This window comes from Cryptotermes secundus, unplaced genomic scaffold, assembly GCF_002891405.2.
Source record: "Cryptotermes secundus unplaced genomic scaffold, Csec_1.0 scaffold834, whole genome shotgun sequence".
In the NCBI taxonomy this organism is placed as follows: domain Eukaryota; kingdom Metazoa; phylum Arthropoda; class Insecta; order Blattodea; family Kalotermitidae; genus Cryptotermes; species Cryptotermes secundus.
Genome location: NW_019730112.1, coordinates 288,756 through 310,956, shown reverse-complemented (window position 1 = coordinate 310,956; position 22,201 = coordinate 288,756). Strand labels below are relative to the sequence as shown.

General features: G+C 40.4%; 1 protein-coding gene across 6 annotated transcripts in view; it reads left to right on the top strand.

Annotated features, from left to right (window-relative positions):
• LOC111866223 (band 7 protein AGAP004871) overlaps positions 1 to 21,859 on the top strand; it is a 55,607-nt gene extending 33,748 nt beyond the window's left edge. For 5 of the 6 annotated variants that reach the window (XM_023854973.2, XM_023854971.2, XM_023854972.2 and 2 more), the window contains 7 exons: positions 4,762 to 4,868; positions 8,204 to 8,276; positions 14,070 to 14,152; positions 19,022 to 19,281; positions 19,823 to 19,901; positions 20,653 to 20,754; positions 20,908 to 21,859. In XM_023854973.2, coding sequence (XP_023710741.1) covers positions 4,762 to 4,868; positions 8,204 to 8,276; positions 14,070 to 14,152; positions 19,022 to 19,281; positions 19,823 to 19,901; positions 20,653 to 20,754; positions 20,908 to 21,012 — 809 coding nt within the window. In that variant the 3' untranslated portion in view covers positions 21,013 to 21,859. Of the gene's footprint in view, positions 1 to 4,761; positions 4,869 to 8,203; positions 8,277 to 10,491; positions 10,575 to 14,069; positions 14,153 to 19,021; positions 19,282 to 19,822; positions 19,902 to 20,652; positions 20,755 to 20,907 lie in introns of all 6 variants that reach the window. The other variant, XM_023854970.2, reaches the window with a different exon arrangement.
• Positions 21,860 to 22,201: the final 342 nt, after the last annotated feature.

The following is a 22,201-nucleotide window of genomic DNA, read 5'->3' as shown; positions in this document are numbered from 1 at the left end:
TGCCGTGTTCTAATGTTCTGATTGCGCCGGCAAATCCGCTAGCCCAGTGCTAGCTCTGAGGAGTTCTGGACTTGTAAGGTGAAAGTACAGTTATCCCTGTAACAGATCGTGGAGGCCCATAGGGTTGTGAGACGTCGAGGCCCCAACATTTTCTAGACAATAGGTTCACAGATCGCCATCCAGGAGGATTCCGGTACTCATTTCTGTTAGAGGCTGACTCGACCCCAGGGCCACAGTGCGGCTTCGTACCAATGGATACCGAGGGCTCTTTCCCCTGGGGTAAAGCGGTCGGGGCGCGAAGCTGCCAACTCACCTCCAGCTAGTGCCGAGGTCAAGAAACCCCATACGTCTTCATTGTGTAGTGCTTAATTAGTTACGCACAGGGGCAACTTTACCTTAATTGTGAACAGAATTTTTCATTTTTCATATTTCTGTCGGATTATACGACTTCCAGCGAGAATAGATCCATCAAGAGAATGCTTAATACTAAACCAGAAGGAAATAGGAGAGTGGGAAGACCAAGATTGAGATGGGAAGAATGTGTGTGGCAGGACATAAGAATTTTGGGTATAAAGAACTGGACGAATGTAGCATCGAATGGAGAAGAATGGCGAGCAGTCCTGAGGAAGACCAGGGCTCACAAAGGGCTGTCGTGCCAGTGATGGTGATGATGATTATACGACTTCCGTTCTAACTGTCACCGGATTAGCGAAGATTTACTGTTTACAAAAAAATAAACGGTTGCACCCTGAAAAATAATTGCTTTTATTCTATTTGAGGCGGTAAAAAGTAGCTACACAGCGATGCGTGCACGGCTGTTAGCAATTTGCTACTACTTCAGCTCACAATATCAATCGCTCGGAAATGACGCAATATTGTGTTCTGCTGGTTTCCTGTACGTGGACGCGCTGCCGGCAGGTGAACTGTCGCTTTGTGCTGAAATTCTTTTTGCCTTAGTGTCTTTACTTCCGAGGGAGAAATAGTCGCTATAGATTTCATGATTGCAAGTTACGGTAAGAGCGCTTATTTCTCGACGCTGATGATGGAAGCAGTATATTCCTCCGAAACGTCGTTTTTTATTTTCACCCGACTACACGGAGTTATATTCGTGTAGATATTGCTCTTCACATCCACAGCTGTGAGAATCCAAAATAAAAGAAGATTGTGACTTTACGTGTCATAACACCGTGAAGTCTGGTAGGTAGGATTGGTAACCAGTCGTGAAATTACCCGATGTACAGGTGGAAGCCCAGGCAGGTACTATATACATCTAACATATAAAGAATTGTATATCCTTCTGCGTGTAATGTATGTATATATGTCAGGGTACCGTGTCTATCCTGTGAGTGTTGCAATTTTCTGACGGTGATATGTGGAGTGCAGCATAGTATACGCAAAGAAAGAGCAGGTAAGTTAATGGTACATTTGCAATACCAGATAATGGCCTAAAGGCTGAAACCTGCTATAAACATGTGACGTATATTATTTCTACACAGTAACTGTTTTCTTTAATTTTGGACAGAACTTAATCACTGCTCTTTGTTCCATTCTGAAGCTTTGACAAGACAAAAAACTAACTTCACCAAAACAATTGTAATCCTCATATGTATCAACCAAACGTGTTGAAACGTTCACATCATATAAATAAACGTTCTCTCTAACTAGTCCCGTTCATCCCCGATAGATGGCATTAATAATATTACTGTAATAGATGGGTGACCGTTATGATAGAATAAGATGTTTATAAAGGTTCGGCCACACAGAGCGCTACGTACGCGACGCACGCTACGTACGCTATGTTCGCTATACGAACAGAAGAATATCTCCCTTTATTGCCAATATGACTGGCCACACAGACTTCCGTACGCTATGTTCCCTATGTTAGCTGCGTCGCAGAGTGTACACAGCGTACGTAGCGTATGTAGCGAACATAGCGTAGCGCTCTGTATGGCCGAACCTTAAGAATGTGCTACAGAAGGCCGGATGGGCATTGCCTAGGCCTTTTTTTTTTGCATTTACAATAATTTCTCCCCACAACAAAAAAGAAGCGTCAGTTCGGAAACTTAATTGTCACACTGCGTCTATACAGACTGTGCTGGCGGAAACCGAAGAAATGCACGACAAAAGAGCACACCGTGACGCTACGATATAATGTTCCTACTATGCGTATAGAGGAGACAGCGTACGACTAACAATCTATGCGGTATATTCGTGGAAGGTTGCGCTAAACGCCGGCGTCGACGTATCATTCGGTAACCTGTACGACTGTTAAGGCATACAGAAGAAAGCAAGGGAATTAAGAACACGAGAACTTGTATACCGAATGATGGGCCTTCCATTTGAATTCTCAACAGCTGTTATATTGATAAATGTTACAGATATATTTATATGCCCAGGAGCCGGGATAGCTTTGCATAACGAGGAGCTTCATAACTTGTACTCTTCTCCAAGTATAATTAGAATGATCAAGTCATGGATGAGGTGGGTAGGGCATGTAGCACGAATGGGGGAAGAGGAATGCATATAGGATATTGGTGGGAAAGCCAGAAGGAAATAGACCACTGGGAAGACCAAGATATAGGTGGGTGAACAATATTAAAAGGGATCATAGAGAGATAGGATGGGATGGTATAGATTGGATTGATCTGGTTCAAGATAGGGACCAGTGGAGGGCTCTTGTGAACACGGTAATGAACCTTCGGGTTCTATAAAATGCTGGGAAATTCTTGAGTAGCTGCAGAATTGGCTTCTCCTTAAGAAGGGCTCAGCTCCGTGAGTGAGTGAGTGAGTGAGTGAGTGAGTGAGTGAGTGAGTGAGTAAGTAAGTAAGTAAGTAAGTAAGTAAGTAAGTAAGTAAGTAAGTAAGGAGTCTGGATAGCTCAGTCGGTATAGCAACGAGCTACGGGCTGGACGATTCGGGTTCAATTTCCGGTAGTGGCAAGATTTTTGTCTTCTCCATAGCAGCCGGGTCGTGAAGCTGACCATTTATTTAGATCTACTGCCGAGGAAGAGAATGATGATGCTATACCTCCACTCCCCCATACGTCTTCATGGCGTAGTGCTTGATTAGTTGAACACAGGGACAGCTTTATCCTTTTCACCTGTTCTGTGGGCGCCATGTAGATGTGCGGCCAGAACTCGGCCTGACAGAGGCGAAGTGACATTTCCGGCGTGAGTTGTTGGCGAGTCTGGAGTGACTGTAAGTTGTTGATCAAACATTCGGATAACGGTTCATTGCCATGCAATCAATAGCGTCTATCCTCTTGGTCGAGACAAAGTTCCTGTTTGTTCAGTGGGTCCTTATCTTGGGTTACACAACAGCGGTGGATAAACTGACGTGTGCGTCGAGACGCTGAGCGACATGTTCCTGCGCTTGCGCGCGCATGACAAACTGACGCGAAGCGAAGTGACGCTTTGGCCTCATGGACGTTTCCGTTCATTTCCTGCGACATTCGTAAACACAGTCCACAGAGATAGAAGTAGGCTTCATATGTTTATCTTTGCTTTTATGTCGAAGACCAAAAAAAAAAAAAAAGCAATGGAAGTGGTGTATCAATTTTTCAATTTATGAGACATTATAGAATGGAAAATTTAATATTCTTCAAGCACAACTAAAAACGCCCCTTGACTTTCAGAGTCAGAGTTACTTCATGACTGGAAGTTTACCGCCAATCAGTTCCTCTTGGTGACAAGCTCCTTGAGACCCACGACCAAAATTTTTATTTTCCAACTGAACACTTGCGGTTATAGCCCTCCTCTCAAACGAGAGGATGGGTCTGTCGTTTACAATTGCTGCTGGGCCTCCCCAGCGCAGTCATTCTCGGGTCCGAGTCCCACGGGACTTACGACCATGTTTTGCTGTCTCAAATTCGATGTTTCCCCAACCGGGAAGGCCAGGTCCCCATATTTATATCCCGTAGGAACAGGGTGGCCCGGTTATGCCCCCAGGCACAGGGTTCCCTTATACGACTCGCAGGGCTACAGTAGAGGTATTCGAATCCACTTCCACGTGGGATCCGTGACTTTCAACAGACTACACCACATTACAGCCCGAAGACAGATCTCTTCATAGTCGCCGCTATTAGAACCTCAAATCCGATGTGAAAATTGAAGTTCCCGTGCTGATGTTTAAGTGAACAGTCATTCCTTCAGGTGTAACCAGTTGAATAGAATATGAAGCTCTGCGAAGAAGTAATTACGACACGGGCCGTATAGAATACGACTTCAACAGTTCTTGGTTGTAGCGAGAACATCTTTAAGGAATTGTTACCTAGCAACGATAGAGAGATACACAGACTGACAGACACGCGCATATGGCAGTTATTATATTCTCGCATGTATTTGTTGCGGAACGTGTTACATAGCCGTTGCGTAGCAGCTGAAGTAGGGATATACTTTTACAGAGCCTTTAGTTAGCGACAAACACTTCGCACCTTAAACAGGAAACATTACTTTAAGAACATCCTTTGCCCACAAAACGCAGAACAGAACGCTGCTCTTCGGTAATTTGCTCCTAAAGCACGGTTGCCATTTTGACTACTAAAACCAGCCTCTGAACATGCAAATGTACATCAGTCACCTAGACTGTCATGAAGCTGGACTGTGCTGCTACCTAGCGATACACATACAGAACTTATTACGTCCATTACAGCTGTTTTACTCCAATCTGTGGCCTACGTACTGACTCTCCCTCGTACTTTAGTCTCCGTGTGTGTAGTCAGAGTGAGGCCTGTCTCAGAGAGATGTGTGTTGCGTGTTGCAGCTGACGAGTCCGAAGGCGATGCAGGCGTGTGTGGCACGATTCTCACAGCCCTCTCCTGGGCCCTCATCATCTGCACCCTGCCCTTCTCGCTGTGCGTCTGTTTCAAGGTATGACAACGTGTGACAGGTATTTGTGTCGTCCTTTCCGTGGGCACCAACACTCCCCCGCCCCAAGCAGGGGTGACAAACACCCTGAAGTCGTGTAAGACTGTGTTTCTGTTCGCCTTAATATATTCAGAACGGAAGAATCTTTTTAAAAATATTGTCATGTAGTATGCAGTGACTTTAGACGGGGTTTGGGAATACATAATGGATTTATTGACCACTTACAGGCCGTAATTACAAATAACTATAACACTATCGCGGCGGTCACGGTAGCCGAGCGGTCTAAGGCATGCACTGTCTTCGCTCGCTCGGAAGCTGGGATCGTGGGTTCGAATCCCACTCAGGGCATGGATGTTTGTGTGCATTTTTCTGTGTTTGTGTACAGGTAGAGGCCTTGCGACGAGCTGATCACTCGCCCAAGGAGTCCTACCGTATGTTTAAGACCTAGAAAAACCGAAGTGAACGGAGTTCATGGAGGTAGGCCTAGGCCCACTGGGGCTGTAGTGCCAGGGAAAAAAAATAACACTATCGCAACTGACACACTTTACAAAATCACTTTCTAGCCCGCAGTGTCTTCACCAGTAGTTGCTTGGAACGGCTCCTAACAGTGGATGGTCCCTGTTTCCGGGCTCAAGTCCTCTCTGAATGGCGGGTCCCTTCCAACTGAAATAATCTTCAAGTCAAGTCAAGTCAAAGTCACATTGCGACTGACGGTCGGTCAGTAACGTCAGACTTGCTGACCGGATATTTATTAATCTTTGACAGTTACAGCCTTGTTATTGTGGGGCGCCCACTCTGATGAGAGGACGGGTCCGTCTTTTGTCAGAGTCGCTGTCTGCAGTAGTAAGTTATCTGTCATAATGTATGCAATAATCTTCCTTCAGTTGTCCTCCTTATAACCTCTTTGCACAGTCCGAGTAGAAAACTTCGTGTTTACCGAGCCGTTCCATAGCATCGGCCGTCTATTCTTGCTTATTAAGAATATGCTGCCTAGCAACGGACATCGTTACGTTTTGTTTCGCGGTCGCTGCCTAGAAACGGGTTTGTAAGCCACAATATTTTTAATATATTTGGTACATTCCTTTTTTTTAGTTTTAATGTTCATTTAAAAATGCTTGAATGGGGAATGCCTGCCATATCTCCTCCAATAAAAATGCAATTTATTGATATTAATATTTGGTGCATTTCCCTCTCTTTAAGTTTTTTCTTTTTTCTCAAAAATCGAGGCGTGGAAGATATCTGGCATGTTTACCCTCTCACTGGAGCCCATGGTCCTCCTGCTCTAGATATCCGTTAGTTAGCTTACACGTAACGCTAGAAGTTAGCGTCTCTGTCTCTGAACGTTATAACGCCAAAATCTCAAACAGCTTGAGATTGTTACCCGCGGGCTCACTGACTGGTAAGGTAAAAATATAAAGCTATGCCTGTAACAGGCCGTGTAGGCCCATAGGGTTGTGATATGTCGAGGCTCCCACGTTTTCTTTAGACAATCGGTTCACAGATGGCGGTGAGGTTGATTGTAAATCGGGAAATTCATAGTCGCAGGTCGAGTTACGACTGTGTTACACTGTCCGTCCGTCTGTGCTCATCATTTCCTGTGGAATGTTCAATATTAATTCGAAGAGCGCGTCATTATTTTTCACAGAGGAAGTTGATTCATGCGGTAACGTTTCTGATTTATATTTGGGAGTACCCGGTACGAATCTCGGCCTGGGCACCGAATATCCTGATTGAAAATTGTTTCGTTGTTCCGTCCCTCCAAGCAAATCCTAAATCAGACACTGCCGTCCACATCCTAATACACTGTTCATGTTATCCAATGTTTCGGCGCTGTGTACTCACGAGTTACACACAGCGTCTTTAAATGGGCGACACATAAGAATTATTTTGTAGTCCAAGAAACACAAAACAACTCAGTTCTCATTACGGCAGGTTTTGATGTTCATGACACCTTAATCTTAAGACTTTTAAGGTTATGTTGCTACTGACGGTCAGTCGGCCAGTGTCTTTAGTGTCACGCACTCATTTTGGGCCGAAAACAAGATTCTTTTACTGTCAGACATTTACGGGTTTGTTGATATGGGGCGCCCTCTCTGATGAGAGGACGGGTCTGCCGTTTACAATTGTTGAGGGCCATCCTCAACGCAGTCATTCTCAGGTCGGAGTCACGTGGGACTCATGACCACATTTTGCTGTCTCAGATTCGAGACTCCCTCAACCTGGAGGACCCTCAGGAACAGGGTGGCCCGGTTATACCCCCAGGCACTGGGTTTCCTTCTCGTCGCCTCCTATGACTCGGCAGGGCTACGGTGGAGGTGTCCGACCCCGCCTCCACACGGGAGGCAGTGAATATCTAGGTTATACATATATTTAGGAAGTTACTTTTCTGACGCAATCAGTTGACACATGTCCCTGAGTATTAGAGCGCTCTATCTCCACTTTTGGGGCGGAAAGGAAATAGGCATTTCTCAGATTTTAAAATATTTTTTGAACTGTCTCCATGTACTTCCATAAGGTTACTGTACTTGCAAATGTGTTTTGTTCTAAGTCAGTTATAAGCTGCACACTTCAAACCCAGTCTCCCGAAAATTGATGGACATATCACACAGCGCACTCTGATGTTTGGGCGACGAATTGTGCAGGCGACCATGTTCGTATGCCGGTAACCAAGGTAACTACTTGAAAACAAACTGCACACATCTAGCTGCTGTGTCGTGACCTGACATTTGGGAACATCGCGTGAGGAAATGAGTGTTATTGTTTACATAAGAGGTATTTCTTTGTAGACCGAAGTGAACAACCCACCATCAATTGGCGCCAATGTTTATTTGGTTATTTGCCGGTACTAATCGACTATAGCCACACATGCAGGGGCAAGTGGGAAGATAAATAATTTGTTAAACGACGGGCCATGAGTAGAAATTCTTTCCAAAACGAGTTACATTTGGATGTATAATTGTCATCATTAGCTTCCGAAACACAGAAAGTGTCAGGCGTACGAATGCTGTGGCTTATATACACAATATGACGCGTATAGCCATTGCTAGGCAATGACTCCGTGAACACATTCCCGCGGGAGTCAACGCGCGCAACAGTAGGACGTCTGTTGCTAGGCAACGGCGAGGTAAACACGCCTCGTCGACAATTCAATAAATCCTTTTCTGTAAGCAGCCAAGTTCCCGATAACAGATGAAATTCCCAACATAAACACCAAGTAGCAGCTGTTATGCTTCTTAATTACAAGAATAAGCAGTAAGGGACATCAAGTGTAACGAGTTTAGCATGAGAATGTAAACGTCTTCCTTCACATGGCTCACATGCAGTCACACTTATTCCAGGTGGTGCAAGAATATGAACGAGCTGTGATATTTCGCTTGGGACGACTCATGTCCGGAGGTGCGAAGGGACCAGGTAAGGAAATTTCGTTTACATCCAGATCTAGGCTATAGCTGTTTTATTCCTTGTTAGTTTTTAGTCGTCTTATGTGCAACTTGTTTTTTAACACCTTTAAAAGCTTTTAACCTTAAAATCTCTTCTACATTTCTGGTGTATGCACACTGCATGTATTGAGCAACATTGGTCATTTTTCAGATATCTCTAAAATTGCTGATGAAACTGCTCTGCTACCGTCTGTAAGTTTAGTTTTTGTGGTATGACCTTGTCTATACACCCATGTGACCTGTGGTGATAGACAGATCCTCTTATTATGTCATGTGTAGCTGTTATGAATGTTTAGAGGTTTTAAAAAGGAAGTTGCATGTAAGACAGCTTATAACTAACAATGAATAAATAAGTGATTTGCAGCAGAATGTTACAATACAATATTATAACTATTTTAATTTTACATAACCAGAGAAGTGGATTCAATACGAGTAAGAATTCTAAGACTTATGTGCTCTCTATATTTCTATGCTTTTGACCTTCTGCCATTCAGGACAAAATTTATTTTATTATATTTTATCTTTCCTTCTTTTATCTAGAAAACTAAAAATTGAAATGTACAAAACTGGAAATTTACTTCTGTGGTTTGGGTATGTAACTTGGTCTCACTCCAATGGAACAGCACAGGTTGAGTATGCGTGAGTACAAGATGCTGAGTAGAATATCTGGACCAAAGAGATAAGAAGTAACAGGAAGAGAGATAAAATTGCATAATGATGAGCTTTATAATTTTTATTTTTTGCCAGTTATTATTAGGCTGATCAAATAAAGATGCTGAGATGGGTGGGACATATACCTGCATGGAAACTGTAAGAGATATACATGAGTAAAAAACTTGAAATTAAGGAGACAACTTGGAAGTCACAAATGTAGACTGGAGGATAACATTAAAATTAGTCATTAATATATGGGTGTAAGAGTGTTGACTTGATTATGCTGACTCAGGATAAGATCAAATGGCAAGTTTCTGTGAACATGGTAATAAACTTTGGATTCCTTAATAGGTGGGCAATTTTTTGGACAGCTCAGTGGCTACTGATTTCTCATGGAGTGTTCCTTTTGGTAGATACTTCTTGAAGGGGAGGAAGTTATTTTTACTTAAGACTTACAGTATTTTATGACTCACCCATACAGTTATGAAAGGACATTTATAGTGCCAAGGGTCAAACTTCAGGGCACTGGCATTGAATTATGAAAAAGGATGATAAATAATTCCCAAAACTGATGACTGGGGGAATTGTCGATAGGTGATATAATTGAAAATGTAAAAAGCATTCATTATGAAACAGTCTTTCACGTGAAATTCGGCAGGTACTAGTGTTACAAATTTGTTTTTACTGTAAATGTTGCTATAATATCCCTGATCTTTGCACTGTGTGTGCTAGTACTTGGCCATTATTTACAATTTCTGTGTTAGTAAATGGCCACTATTACAGTTTTGTCCTAGTACCCGGCCACTATTACAGTTTTTGTGGTAGAACATGGTCACTATTACAGTTTTTGTGCTACTACCTGGCCACTATTTCAGTTTTTGTGGTAGAACACGGTCACTATTACAGTTTTTGTGCTAGTACCTGGCCACTATTACAGTTTTTATGTTAGTACCTGGCCATTATTACAGTTTTTCTGGTAGAACTCGGCCACTCTTACAGTTTCTGTGCTAGAACCCGGCCACTATTACAGCTTTTGTGCTAGTACCCGGCTGTTATTACAGTTTTTGTGCTAGAACCTGGTCTCTTACAGTTTTTGTGCTAGTTCCTGGCCACTATCACAGTTTTTGTGCTATAACCTGGCCGCTATTACAGTTTTGTGTTAGAACCTGGTCACTCTTACAGTTTTGGTGCTAGTACCTGGCCACTATCACAGTTTTTGTGCTAGTGCCTGGCGACTATTATAGTTCTTGTGCTGGTAGCTATTACAGTTTTTGTGCTAGAACCCATTCAGTCTTACAGTTTTGGTGTTAGTACCTGGCCACTATCACAGTTTTTGTGCTAGTACCTGGTGACTATTATAGTTCTTGTGCTAGTACCCAGCCACTATTACAGCTTCTGTGCTCATATTCAGCAGTAGTTTCAGTCTGGGCAGGGTTGTAACTTACAATATTTGAAATATGATGTTAACTGATCATCTAGTTGTATCCTCGACATTTGTAAGAGCCAATGAGAGAGATGTGTTCTGTCACTAGGCGTCCTCTTCATTCTGCCGTGTATTGAAATCTACACCAAGGTAGACCTTCGGTCCTGCGTGTATGATATTCCTCCACAAGAGGCAAGTCAGCTGCAGTGGCAGCACCCACTGTGCACACAGAGTCGTCAAGTTTGGGGTTTTGTACATTTGTAGACAACACTAGTAAGGACATGTCATTGTTGAAGAAGGATTAAATTAAATTTCTGATAAAAACTGTAGTTGGTAGAGGCACTGTGCTACAAACTGGATGGTTGCAGGTTTGATTCTTGATGAGGTCACTTGATTTTTTCAATTAACCTAATCCTTCCAGACACACTATGGCCCTGGGGTCGACTCAGCCTCTAAGAGGAATGAGTACCAGGAATCTTCCTGGGGGGCAAAAGGCAGCCGGCACATAAGGCTGAAAACCTCACCGCCGTCTGTGAGGCGATTGTCTAGAAAATGTGGGAGCCTCGACATCTCACAACCCTGTGGGCCTCCACGCCCTGTTACAGGGATAGATTTACCTTATACCTAATGAGATGTTACATCATTGTTAAATAGTAATGAAATCTGTTGCATCTTATCCTAGTTACTAAACTCCACTTTTGAGTATGGTAAGATGGTGTCACATTAATAGAATTCAGCATTTCAAAATGTCTACATTGATGTAGTTAGGCTAGTTACTTCCATGGCAGTTTATGTAGACTGCAATTGCAGTAACATGGTGGTGCAGAAATGTCAGAGGCTTTACAGATTCTGCATTTCCATTCGACGTTTTGGTATCAAATGAAATTTGAAGAGAATAAATTTAGAATTATATGCATACCCAACAGCTTTCATTTTTCTTATGAAATGACACAAAAATTTTAAGTGTAAATTGGAGTTGGGGATTTTCCCCTTTACATTATATGAGAAGAATCATTATTGAATAGTGACTCACTTCCCTTTTTTAAGGAGAAAATGTTTAATCCTATCTGTAGGTAAATACAAACAAAAATATTCCTGCATCATTTTTAATTTTTCATTGTAGTTTTATGAGATAGACATTAGCTTGCGAGTGTGTACCTCATTTCAACTTTTGAATAATCTGAACTTTTTCAGAGAATTGATACATTATCTTATCTGAGACCACACCAGACATGTACTCTTTAATTTCCTGAAATTACTAATGATGGAGGTCAAATTGACACTAGCACAGCTTAATGCAGGGTCCTAAAATTATATATGACAGTATCTTCAAAACATAAGGTTTTCTGTTATGGTAATTTTTCTCTACAGCCCAAAGCAACAATATGGCAGGCATAAGAAAACATTCTCTTAGTTTTCAATTTAACAGTGTAATAAATGAACTGCTGGCATATCAAATTTTACACTACTCCAGAGGTTCTTGACAGACTTTGATGAAATTTGGTATTGAGTTTCACAGTAAAGGGAATTCATTTTTGGTTTGTACTGGTGAATTATAACCACTGACGCTACATGAAGTTGAAACTGACATTTATAAAATTTTCTTAAAAATGGATTATGCAAGAAATTACTAAGATCCACAGTTCTTATATGAAAAAATTGTTGGATATCATGCAGAAATAGTTATCAGTTATGTGGAAAGTTTTGTCTGATTCTTTGCCATATGCTAAAACGTGATTAGCTTTGTCACAACAGATTTATCTGCAATAAACAGCAATCTGTATCAAGGTCAGAGAGGTATGGATTATGTGTGGGCCTTCTCCATAGAGTTTATGGTTTTATGCTTGCTAATCCTTAATAAAAAGGAAAATGTATAGACATAATCCACAGAGTTAATATTTTTAGGCTTTCTAATATTTGAACAAAAAGGGAATATGTATGCGCCTCCTCCATTTTGTATATTTTATGTTTTACAGTACTTGATACAAGACACTTGATGACTCTGTGTGTATGGACATAAGTTAACCGCATCTGGTGGCTCCTGTCCTCTGTGTCTATACCCATGTCAGCCATGTAGTCTACCCTGTAACCCAGTGCCCAAACATGAAGGTTGTAATTGCTTGGACACTGTGAATCTGTATGAGCTGTTAGTTTATCCACCCAGAGTTGCTGTTGTCTCTTCAGACTTAAGAACAGACAATGATGTCACCTGCAAGTCTTCCCTTTTTATTCTGTCATATTGGTCTATAATGTAATAGTGGTAATTCTGCAAGAAGATGGTTCACAATCTACTTACTGGATAAAGAGTGATGCATTTCCCTTTAACAACAAACACTACCACCACCAGCTATAGCTGCAGCAACATAACAGCAACAATAATAGTTTGATTAATTAGTTAATTAATATAATTTTGCAACAGTAGTAACCTTCTGGAAGCAAGCACTAAACCCCACTGTAAATGCAAACAAATAAAAATAATATAAAAAGAATTGGAATAAAAATAGAAAAATGTAACAATTTAACTAGGATTATATTCATACAAAGGATATGTGCCCTCCAGGGAAATGGTATTGCTATTAAAAATATCAGAACACTGACATTACTTATTGGCAATGTTGGCAAACCTTGAGGGACTGGGTCCCACACTATTGCTTACAGTGAAAATGGAGAAATCCCAAATTATTTCAGTCTTATCAGGAATACTAACAGCTTCCATTGCAGACAATCTGTTTTCCCATTGAAACCATCAAAATGAAATAAAGTGTTAAGGAGAATATGAATTTTCTGACTTGTAATACTGTGTAGTTGGTGGAAGTCATCTGAGATGTCGGTGGACTTGCACTACAACTCAGGAGACTGTGCTCTAAATGCAAATCCTATAAAGCATCAACTTGTCATCGGCAATAAACTATTATAAACTGTAAACATCCTAGAATAAAGTAATAGTTGTGAAAAAAGTCTTACTGATAAAATCAATTACAATATAAAATTGTAACTTTCTTTTGTATATCTTCAAGTTTATTCAAATCTGCCAATGTAAAGTTATTTCAGGTGAATGAGGCATGCTTGATCATTGGTTAAAGCAACATGTAGTACCTTACAGCTCTGCAAGAAAGAAAAATTGCGTTGTGAAATGAACAAGACCTATAAAATCTTTAGTGCTTGAGAAGATATATAATGAACATATCAAGAAACACAGTTCAGTCTTCAACATAACACTGAAATATTCTACACAACTCTTACACAGAATTAGAATATCTGCAGTATGGTAGTTAAAATAGTTACTATTAGTTGTAAAATTAAAATAAATAGCGGTGGTTTTCTGAATGTTGAAGCCCATATGATCTTCAGAATATAAATCTTCCATATTACATAAATATCTATTTGTGAATATTTGCAGTCTTTGTAGACTTTATTACTTAATAAATTCTTAGATACTCATCAAATAATAACAGTTATGGATGTAAATAAAAGAAATTAACAAAATTAGATTGACCTTGAGGTGCACCAGAAAACAAGGCAAATGGGGCCCAGACACACGGACTGTGCAAGGAATAACAGTGAGAGAAATTGTGTGCTGTATAATTGTTAAGCCAGCAACATTGTTTTATAACCCCATCTTAGTGTCACCCTGCCCCTCCCATATGTGTCTCTGAACCGTTAATTTAAACCCCTGTTCTTCAACAGGAATATTCTTTATCTTGCCTTGCATCGATGCCTATGCTAGGGTAGACCTTCGCACCCGAACCTACGATGTCCCTCCCCAGGAGGTAAGCTGTGCCCACAACATTACAGTAGGGGAGCCAGGGGTTTGCGTTGCTAGCGGGTTAAGGAACCTTAACTTCAGCTGTTATGGTGTATATAAATACAGTGTATTGTCAACTTTCAAAAACCATGCTTTCATTTTGGAATATATGGTTTGTACGAGCTCAGAATTGTGTTTCTGTGACAAAATGAGCTCCCCCAAGTCTGTTCTCCTGGCTCGCCTACTGCGGCTGTTCCTCTCTCATGCAGCTTTGATTCTTAAATGAATGGTGACAATACTTTTATGAGCAGCAGCTGCAAATTTTGGGTATTGTTTCAAGAACCTTGTTGTTCTTAACATAAATTTTAATCTAGTTAAACAAAATATGTATTCTTTAACTAAGTTTTTCCCACTTTTTTTTAAGGTTACAGCATCAGTATTTTAATCATACCTGATACAGAACATGTTGGCACTAATGTATGCAACTTAACAACACATTTTAATGCTGTTGTATCATCTTAAATTGGCTGTGGGTAATGTAATGTCCAAATTTGGTTTCATTAATTAGTCTAATGTAAGTAGTTTCTTTTAGCTAGAAGTCCGAGCCTATTTTACCAGATTCCCCCGTTTACCGCTTAATGGTTGGGGGACTTCAGATCTTAGTATCTGATTCAGATGGTTAGTACGAGGAATATGTTGTGAAGCGGCCTGGTATATTCTGTTTCTCAGACTAAAAATTTTTTCTTATTTAAATTCGCTTAGTGGGGGGTGGAGTCCAACTGGTCCACTCAGCATGGTGGCCAGTGATTGGTCTATTGTAGCCTGCCTCGGGTCATTATGATGATGGAGAATTTCGTGGAATGAAGATTGGTAGGGGAAACCGAAGTACTTGGAGAAAACCCGCCCTAGTCCCACTTGATCAGACCCAGGATCGAACCCAGGCCACCACAGTGGGAAGGCAGCAACTAACCGCTTGAGCTATGGCGCAGCCCCCTTTCTCAGACTATGTGAGGCATTTGTTGAGTGGAAACAAAGTAGAGCATTTGTAACTGCTTAGAAGTCCACGATGTATGAACATATATTGTGCTGTCAGCTTTGAGTTTGAACATTACATTTACAGAACATTTATGTACTCAATGCTGTCTGCTAATTTGTTCACACAGTATTTGTACAAGCTAAAGGTTGCTTGAGAGAAAATTACATTAGAAGAGACAGCAGTTTTTGGTTTATCTGAGTCCATGAAAAGTTACCATTTATTAAGAATCATAGTTTCAGTTGTGTGCACGGCATGTTTGTGAACCACCCCGTGTGTGCCCCTCATCCTGCATGGGAACATGCACATTGACACTTTGGTGTTACAGTTGGTGTTGTCACATGACCCACAGTAGTGTCTCACCATCACATGTTTTGTTCGGTTTCATATGCAGTGATAGTAAATATTGAAAGATAAATTGCTTCAACACATGACATGCTAGCTTTGTGTGGAAAGCTAAAAGTGTTTTCCTTCCTGCAGCACATTTTTCTTTCGAAATGCTCACTTCTGTATTGTAAATTGTTGTTTTTTAACATTGTCCCATTGTCCTGCTTTTTTTAAAAATAACATTTTGGAGACTGGATTCTGTCTCTGTCTTCATGTAGAAACCTACTTAGATGGGCCCAATTGATAGAGCTAGTCCCTGTCTCTGGACACCAGTACCTAGAGCTCTGTTAATTGGTTCCAGCTGAGTAGGTTTTTACCTCAAGATGGAGACAAAATCCAGACCTCAAAACACCATTTTAAATAAAGACCAGGACAAAGGATAATGTCCAGAAGTACAATAATTGTCTTACTATACCATCATCAAAGACTTTCAGATCTTATTTGTATTTAGTGTTTCTTACAACTGCATTTCTGAACTAGATTCGTGGCTGTAACGATGTGAACAATAAAACCAGTTCATAAATTTGAGGTTATGGAAGAAGTCCCATAGATAGGAAGAATAGTTAGCTTAATTCCCATTATCTTCCTACTGTTCTGTTCCTCTCTAGCCCCCCTCTGGTCTATATCAGCCAGTCCACATCATGTGACACTGCCAAAAGTTATCACATGGTTATTACATCAACATTTGTATGAGTGGAGAGGCTAGATGACTGGACAGGAATGTAGGTAAACGTATGGGAGAAGGAAGCGTAACTGCTCGATCGAGATGTGGAAAGGGGGGTTGGGGGTCCATCTGTGAGTCTCCATACCATGGCCTCAACTTTAATACAACTAGTGTGGAAGTTAAGATTATGTGATCTTGCCTTCTTGGACATGGAAAATTATTCAGGGAATTTAGTTTATTCAGAGTGTGCAGAAATAAAAACAGCAAGATTAAAGATTAGTATCTTCTGGGATATGACACCGTGTAGTCTGGTAAGATAGTTGCCAGTGTTTTAGAAGAACCTGCTGCCTCAATCTTCAAGTTTCTTGATGCTAAACCCCAGAAGATAATAAACTTCATAGTCATTGCCATGCGAATTTTAGTACCAAGTCTGACTGAAAAAAAGATAAACCTAATAATATGTAAAGTTTCATAATTAAACTTAGAGGTCAGACTTGAAATTTATATTCCTATATTGTCATACCCTACACGTGTATTGCACAGAGAATATCCCCCCCCCACTAGTTATTAACCACCCTTGACTGGTGACATCACTCATTGTTCCAACCAGAGCACCATATTTTCATATATGCTGTAAGAAGCCTAAACATGAGTTTGTTATGAGTGAACACTGAGTATGCCACTACTGAGCAACAGCGTGCAACAGATAGTTACTTGAAGGATACATAGTAAACGGAGCCTTCTGAATGTTATCTGTTGCAGAATCAAATGCTTTGATCCATGCACTACACACACAAAGAACGACACTGAATTATGATAATGAAATATGATTTTAATCCAAAAGGTATCCAAGAAATCAGATTGCAATTCAGAGGTATTTTTTTAGACTTCTACATGGACTTCGCTAGATTTGATTACAACAGAAATTTGGACATCAGAGAAAAACTGGAATTTATAGATATAGTTAAAGAGATGCAAGGGCACCAATAAAATTTGAGACATTAATTGTAGTAGGACAGAGAGAAGTGGAGGGCTCTTGTGAACACAGTCATGAACTTTTGGGTTTCATAAAATGTTGGGAAGTTCTTAAGTAGCTTCACAACTGGCAGCTTCTCAAGGAGGGCTCAGCTCCAGGAAGTTAGTGAGTTAGTTATGTAGTTAGTCAGGTAGTCAGTCAGTCAGTTAGTTGGTTGGTTGGTTAGTTAGGTAGCTAGATAGCTAGTTAGTTAGTTAGGTAGCTAGATAGCTAGTTAGTTAGTTAGGTGGCTAGGTAGATAGATAGATAGTTAGATAGCTAGTTAGTTTATTTGTAAAGAACTGAAGGAGCCTGTCTTCCACAGTTAGCATTCCACTACTGACTGAAGGGATTGAAGGACTTAGGACAACAAGAACAGTAATGAAGAGAGAACATCTTGAGATTCATAGGACCGGGTCTTAAAGACATAACACTACAGAGTGGTTGGCTATGAGCCTTATGGACCGCTTGCTAGGTAAAGACCTCAAAACAAACAATGAGACATCAGCCATTGTTATGCAGTGGCGTGGTAAACATGCCTCTACAACAGAGTTACTGGTGGAAACAGTGTTTACTACTGGGTTCGTACAAAGGGGTTATAAGGAAGAAAATGTGGGTGACCCAGTCAGCTGAAAGTCAGCCTGTGCAGAGAAGACTAGGAGGTTGATGTGAAATGGCTGCCAGCCTGGCAGTTATCGTTCGAGTTTTCAGTTCTCTACAGGAGGCTGTGAAGAAAATAGTTGTACAAGTGTGGCTGTGAAAAGAAGACTTTATATGTGATATGTGGAGTAGGTAATTCAGTGAGATTATTATTGTTCCTACGTTAAAATCCATTTCCAGGAAACGGCTAGTGGAGACTGTAATAAACTGAGGACAATAGGCTGTGTATGTCAGTGATTTGTAAAGTGTAGTCACAAGTCATGAGTGTATAAGTGGTCATTAAATCTATTCTCCAATCCAAACCCTGTCCATAGTCACACATAAATCATGATAATATGATTCATAAAGTCTCTGTTTTATAATTTTGCAAACCAGAAATTAATTTATCAGCAGGTCTATGTTTCTGGAATTTTCCTTCAAACTATTTCTAATTTCTCCTGTGATACTATCGCCATATAATCTGGTGAACTCTTTACCAATGATATCCTGCAAAATAAATAAAATTTCATTTATTATTACATTTATTTCAGTAAACTAAATAGAGACTATCAACGTTTTTGTATAATTATTATAAAGTTTAAACTACATTTTATATATATGTTTAAGAATTACACTTCATATTTTGAGCCTGTTTTTTTTTTTCAAATTGCCCCCATTCCAGTAAATGGAATTCTTGGATTTGCAAGGAATTTTGAGCCCTGCAGTGCTCCAGGTTAGGAGGACTGTGATACTGAATAATATGTATGATGGATGATGACAAATAAACATAAATCTTCTTGCCTTAAGCGTGATTCAAACCCACAGCGCCAGTATTTACTTTTCCCAGCTTTGTGTGCATCCTGCTTGCATCCTGTTGCAATATTGATGGACGATAAATACGTGGATGTAAAGTTAAACAATTACAACAGGATGCTGAGATACAGAACTGCTTGTTTTAGTGTAAAGGTTAACTAGCAGGTTACTGGCTACAGAATTTTGTTTGAGACATATCTGCAGTAGTATAAATGCATGAATTTTGGTGCAGCATGTTTACGGAATGCTTTGGTTATTTCTCTTCATAGTTATGCAGCTTGGTCCAGTAGGACTTATTGCTGCAGACTGTAGAGCTTTGGGCTGATGATGTTTACGTGTGTAGGTTCTCACGAAAGACAGCGTCACAGTGTCTGTGGATGCTGTGGTGTACTACCGTGTTTCCAATGCCACAGTCTCTGTGGCCAATGTGGAAAATGCACATCACTCCACTCGCCTGCTGGCGCAGACCACCCTGAGGAACACGCTGGGCATGCGACCTCTGCATGAGATTCTCAGTGACAGGGACACCATATCCAGCAGCATGCAGCTCACACTGGACGAGGCGACAGATGCCTGGGGCATAAAGGTGGAGCGTGTTGAGATGTGAGTCTTGCCATTCTAATGCCCCATCGTATAAAATTTTGTATGTTTGCAACATAATTTTAATAAAATCCTTCCACTGGTTTTGGGTCATGTAGTAGCATAATTGGTTGAGGCACCATGCAACAAGCTGGAAAGTCGCGTGTTCGAGTTCCAAGGAGGTGGATTTCTTCAATTTACCTAATCTTTCCATCCATACTATGGCCCTGTGGTCGACTCAGCCTCTAACAGAAACGAGTACCAGGAATCTTCCTGGGGGGTAAAGGGTGGCCGGCGCATAAGGCTGACAACCTTATCGCCATCTGTGAGCTCATTGTCTTGAAAATGTGGAAGCCTCGACATCTCACAACACTATGGGCCTCCACAGCTTGTTACAGGGATAGATTTGCCTTTACCTTCCATTGGTTTAGGGACTGATATAAGTCACCAACAAATGGAGTGATATGGCTGTCATGTAAGATCTTTTTGTAAAGAATGTCGAGTTCCAACAAGGAAAGAAGTGAGTGCATAATGAGACCGACACTGCTTTGAATTGATTCCACAGCAAGGATGTCCGTTTGCCTGTACAGCTTCAGAGGGCTATGGCAGCTGAAGCCGAGGCTGCACGGGAAGCTCGTGCGAAGGTAACAAGTTTACTGCGATGAAACATTATCCTTTTCAGACCCAAATCGTTTTCATACGTTCTCCATCTCTTCCTCCTACTTCATAATCTCATTTTCCTTTACATATCATTTTTTTTTTGTTCTCTCTATCCTCTTTCAGTTCTTCTCTTCTTGTTCATCTTCTCTTTTGGTATCCTCCTGCATGATCTCACTTTTAATTGCTGCTGCTACTGCTATTGCCACAGCCACTGCTGCTTTATCCTGTTCTGTCTTCTCTCCCTGTCACTTCATGTTGTTCTTCTTACCCATGTCTTCCTCCATCATCATGTTCTTTCCCTCTCCTTCGTCTTCAGTTACATGGCCCCACGGTTGAGTGTTCAGATTGTGACAGTGTTAACAGAACACGCGGGCCATGTATCATGGGTAGGTTTACCTTATTTTCTGAAGTTAATCTCTCAAAAGCAATAATTTGTATGCAAAAAATAAACATGGAACACAATTTCGTTGAGTGAATATATCTTCTGTCAGAAAAATATTTTAATCTGCTTTGTATTTCTTAAAATTTATATGAAAATGACATTAAATGAATCAGATATCCATGCTGTCCAGTTTGGAGCAAAGTAAATTTTAAAATTTATAAAGCATCATGAAATAAAACATGATAACCAAAGTTGGAACTTATGCCTAAGGCATTTCGTACTGTGCTACATGCAAAGAGTGTCTGTGAGTGAAATATAGGCTCAGATATGTCGTTTATTGTTTGGTGATAAAGGTGATTGCTGCTGAAGGTGAACAGAAGGCCTCACGAGCCTTACGTGAAGCCTCTGAAGTTATTGGTGATTCTCCAGCTGCATTGCAACTGCGCTATCTTCAGGTATGTGCATCTTTGGGTTCAGAGATATTTGAATATTGCATGGGTCTCTGTCCACTATGCATCAATAACCTGCTGTCTCGCATGTAAAGTCAAGCAAAAAAGTATACCAGGGATTTTGAAGTGATTTTTGACCCCTTTTGTTATGTTTTGCAGACTCTGAACACCATCTCGGCAGAGAAGAATTCCACAATTGTATTTCCTCTACCTATTGACCTTCTCACCTACTTCGTGAAGGCTCAAGAAGCTGTGTCCAAATAGTAGATACACAATTCTCTTCTATCAGTACTGATAGAAAGGAAAAATTTGTCTTAAAACATTCCTGGAAGAGGTAACATATGGTGTACAAGAACAAATACAGTTTTCTTGGGAATATCTACTGAAACCAATTTACTGGTGTGAAAGTATATCTCTAAATGTTCATTTCACAAAAATAAACCTCAATCTTAGTGTTCAAAATAAACTTTCTTTAAAATTTCCTATTAGCTCATATATCAGTTTAAATTAAACAGTTGGCCAAGTCTGTGCTCCCAACCAAGATGGCTTCAGTTGGCAAGCCTCCATCCTAATGTGCTGCCTACTTACATGTTCATAACAGGGACCTGTACCAGCAGGCGCAAATCAGAGTAGTGAATCTAAGGGGAATGCTCAAACATGTTGAATACTGTCAGTTCTGTGGACTGACTTTTCAAAAAGGCAAGGGTTTTTTTGTGTGATATATTGCCTTAGTCAACTGTTGTCCAAGGCTGTGTATATAGTAAGCAGGAGACTGATGTCTGCAACAGGGTGCTCCTGTCCTACAAATATAAAGATCAAGGAGCAAGCAATAATTAATTATTTTCTTTCAATGGGGTACTGAACTTGAAGCTGGAAAACAGTGTAATCAGTTAATATTTATTAAAAAGTAAAAATGTGATACTGAATACAGTGTCCGGTTCCATAAATTTTTATAGGGTGCTAGAATAAGAATACATTTCCTTATTACGTGTGTGGCTTGTCCCCATACTATGGAAGAAATATGTTCTTAAAAATGTGTATCATGAAATTTCATAAGATGAGCCCTATTTTTATGATGACTCTTATGTTAGAAGTGGAGATATGTTCCTAACGAAATATTTTCAGTCTACAGTTATAATAAGAACACACTTTTTTATCTGTCATAAGTCACAACAGGGACGCTTTCATGTTCCTTTATATATACTGCTTGCACTGAACTTTATGGCTTCATTCCAGATATCTCAAATAGGGTGGAAATAGGAACAATGCTACTGATACCTTTATGTCACTTATGCATGCATACAGACTACCCAGTGGCTAGCTAAGTCACCACTTCTTAGACATATGCAATCTGAATTTCTTAACAAACGATTTCTTGAAAAAAAAAATTGTTTGGACTGAAATCTTCTTAGATAGCATTTTGTGTTTAAAAAATATCGAGGTTTACCCAACT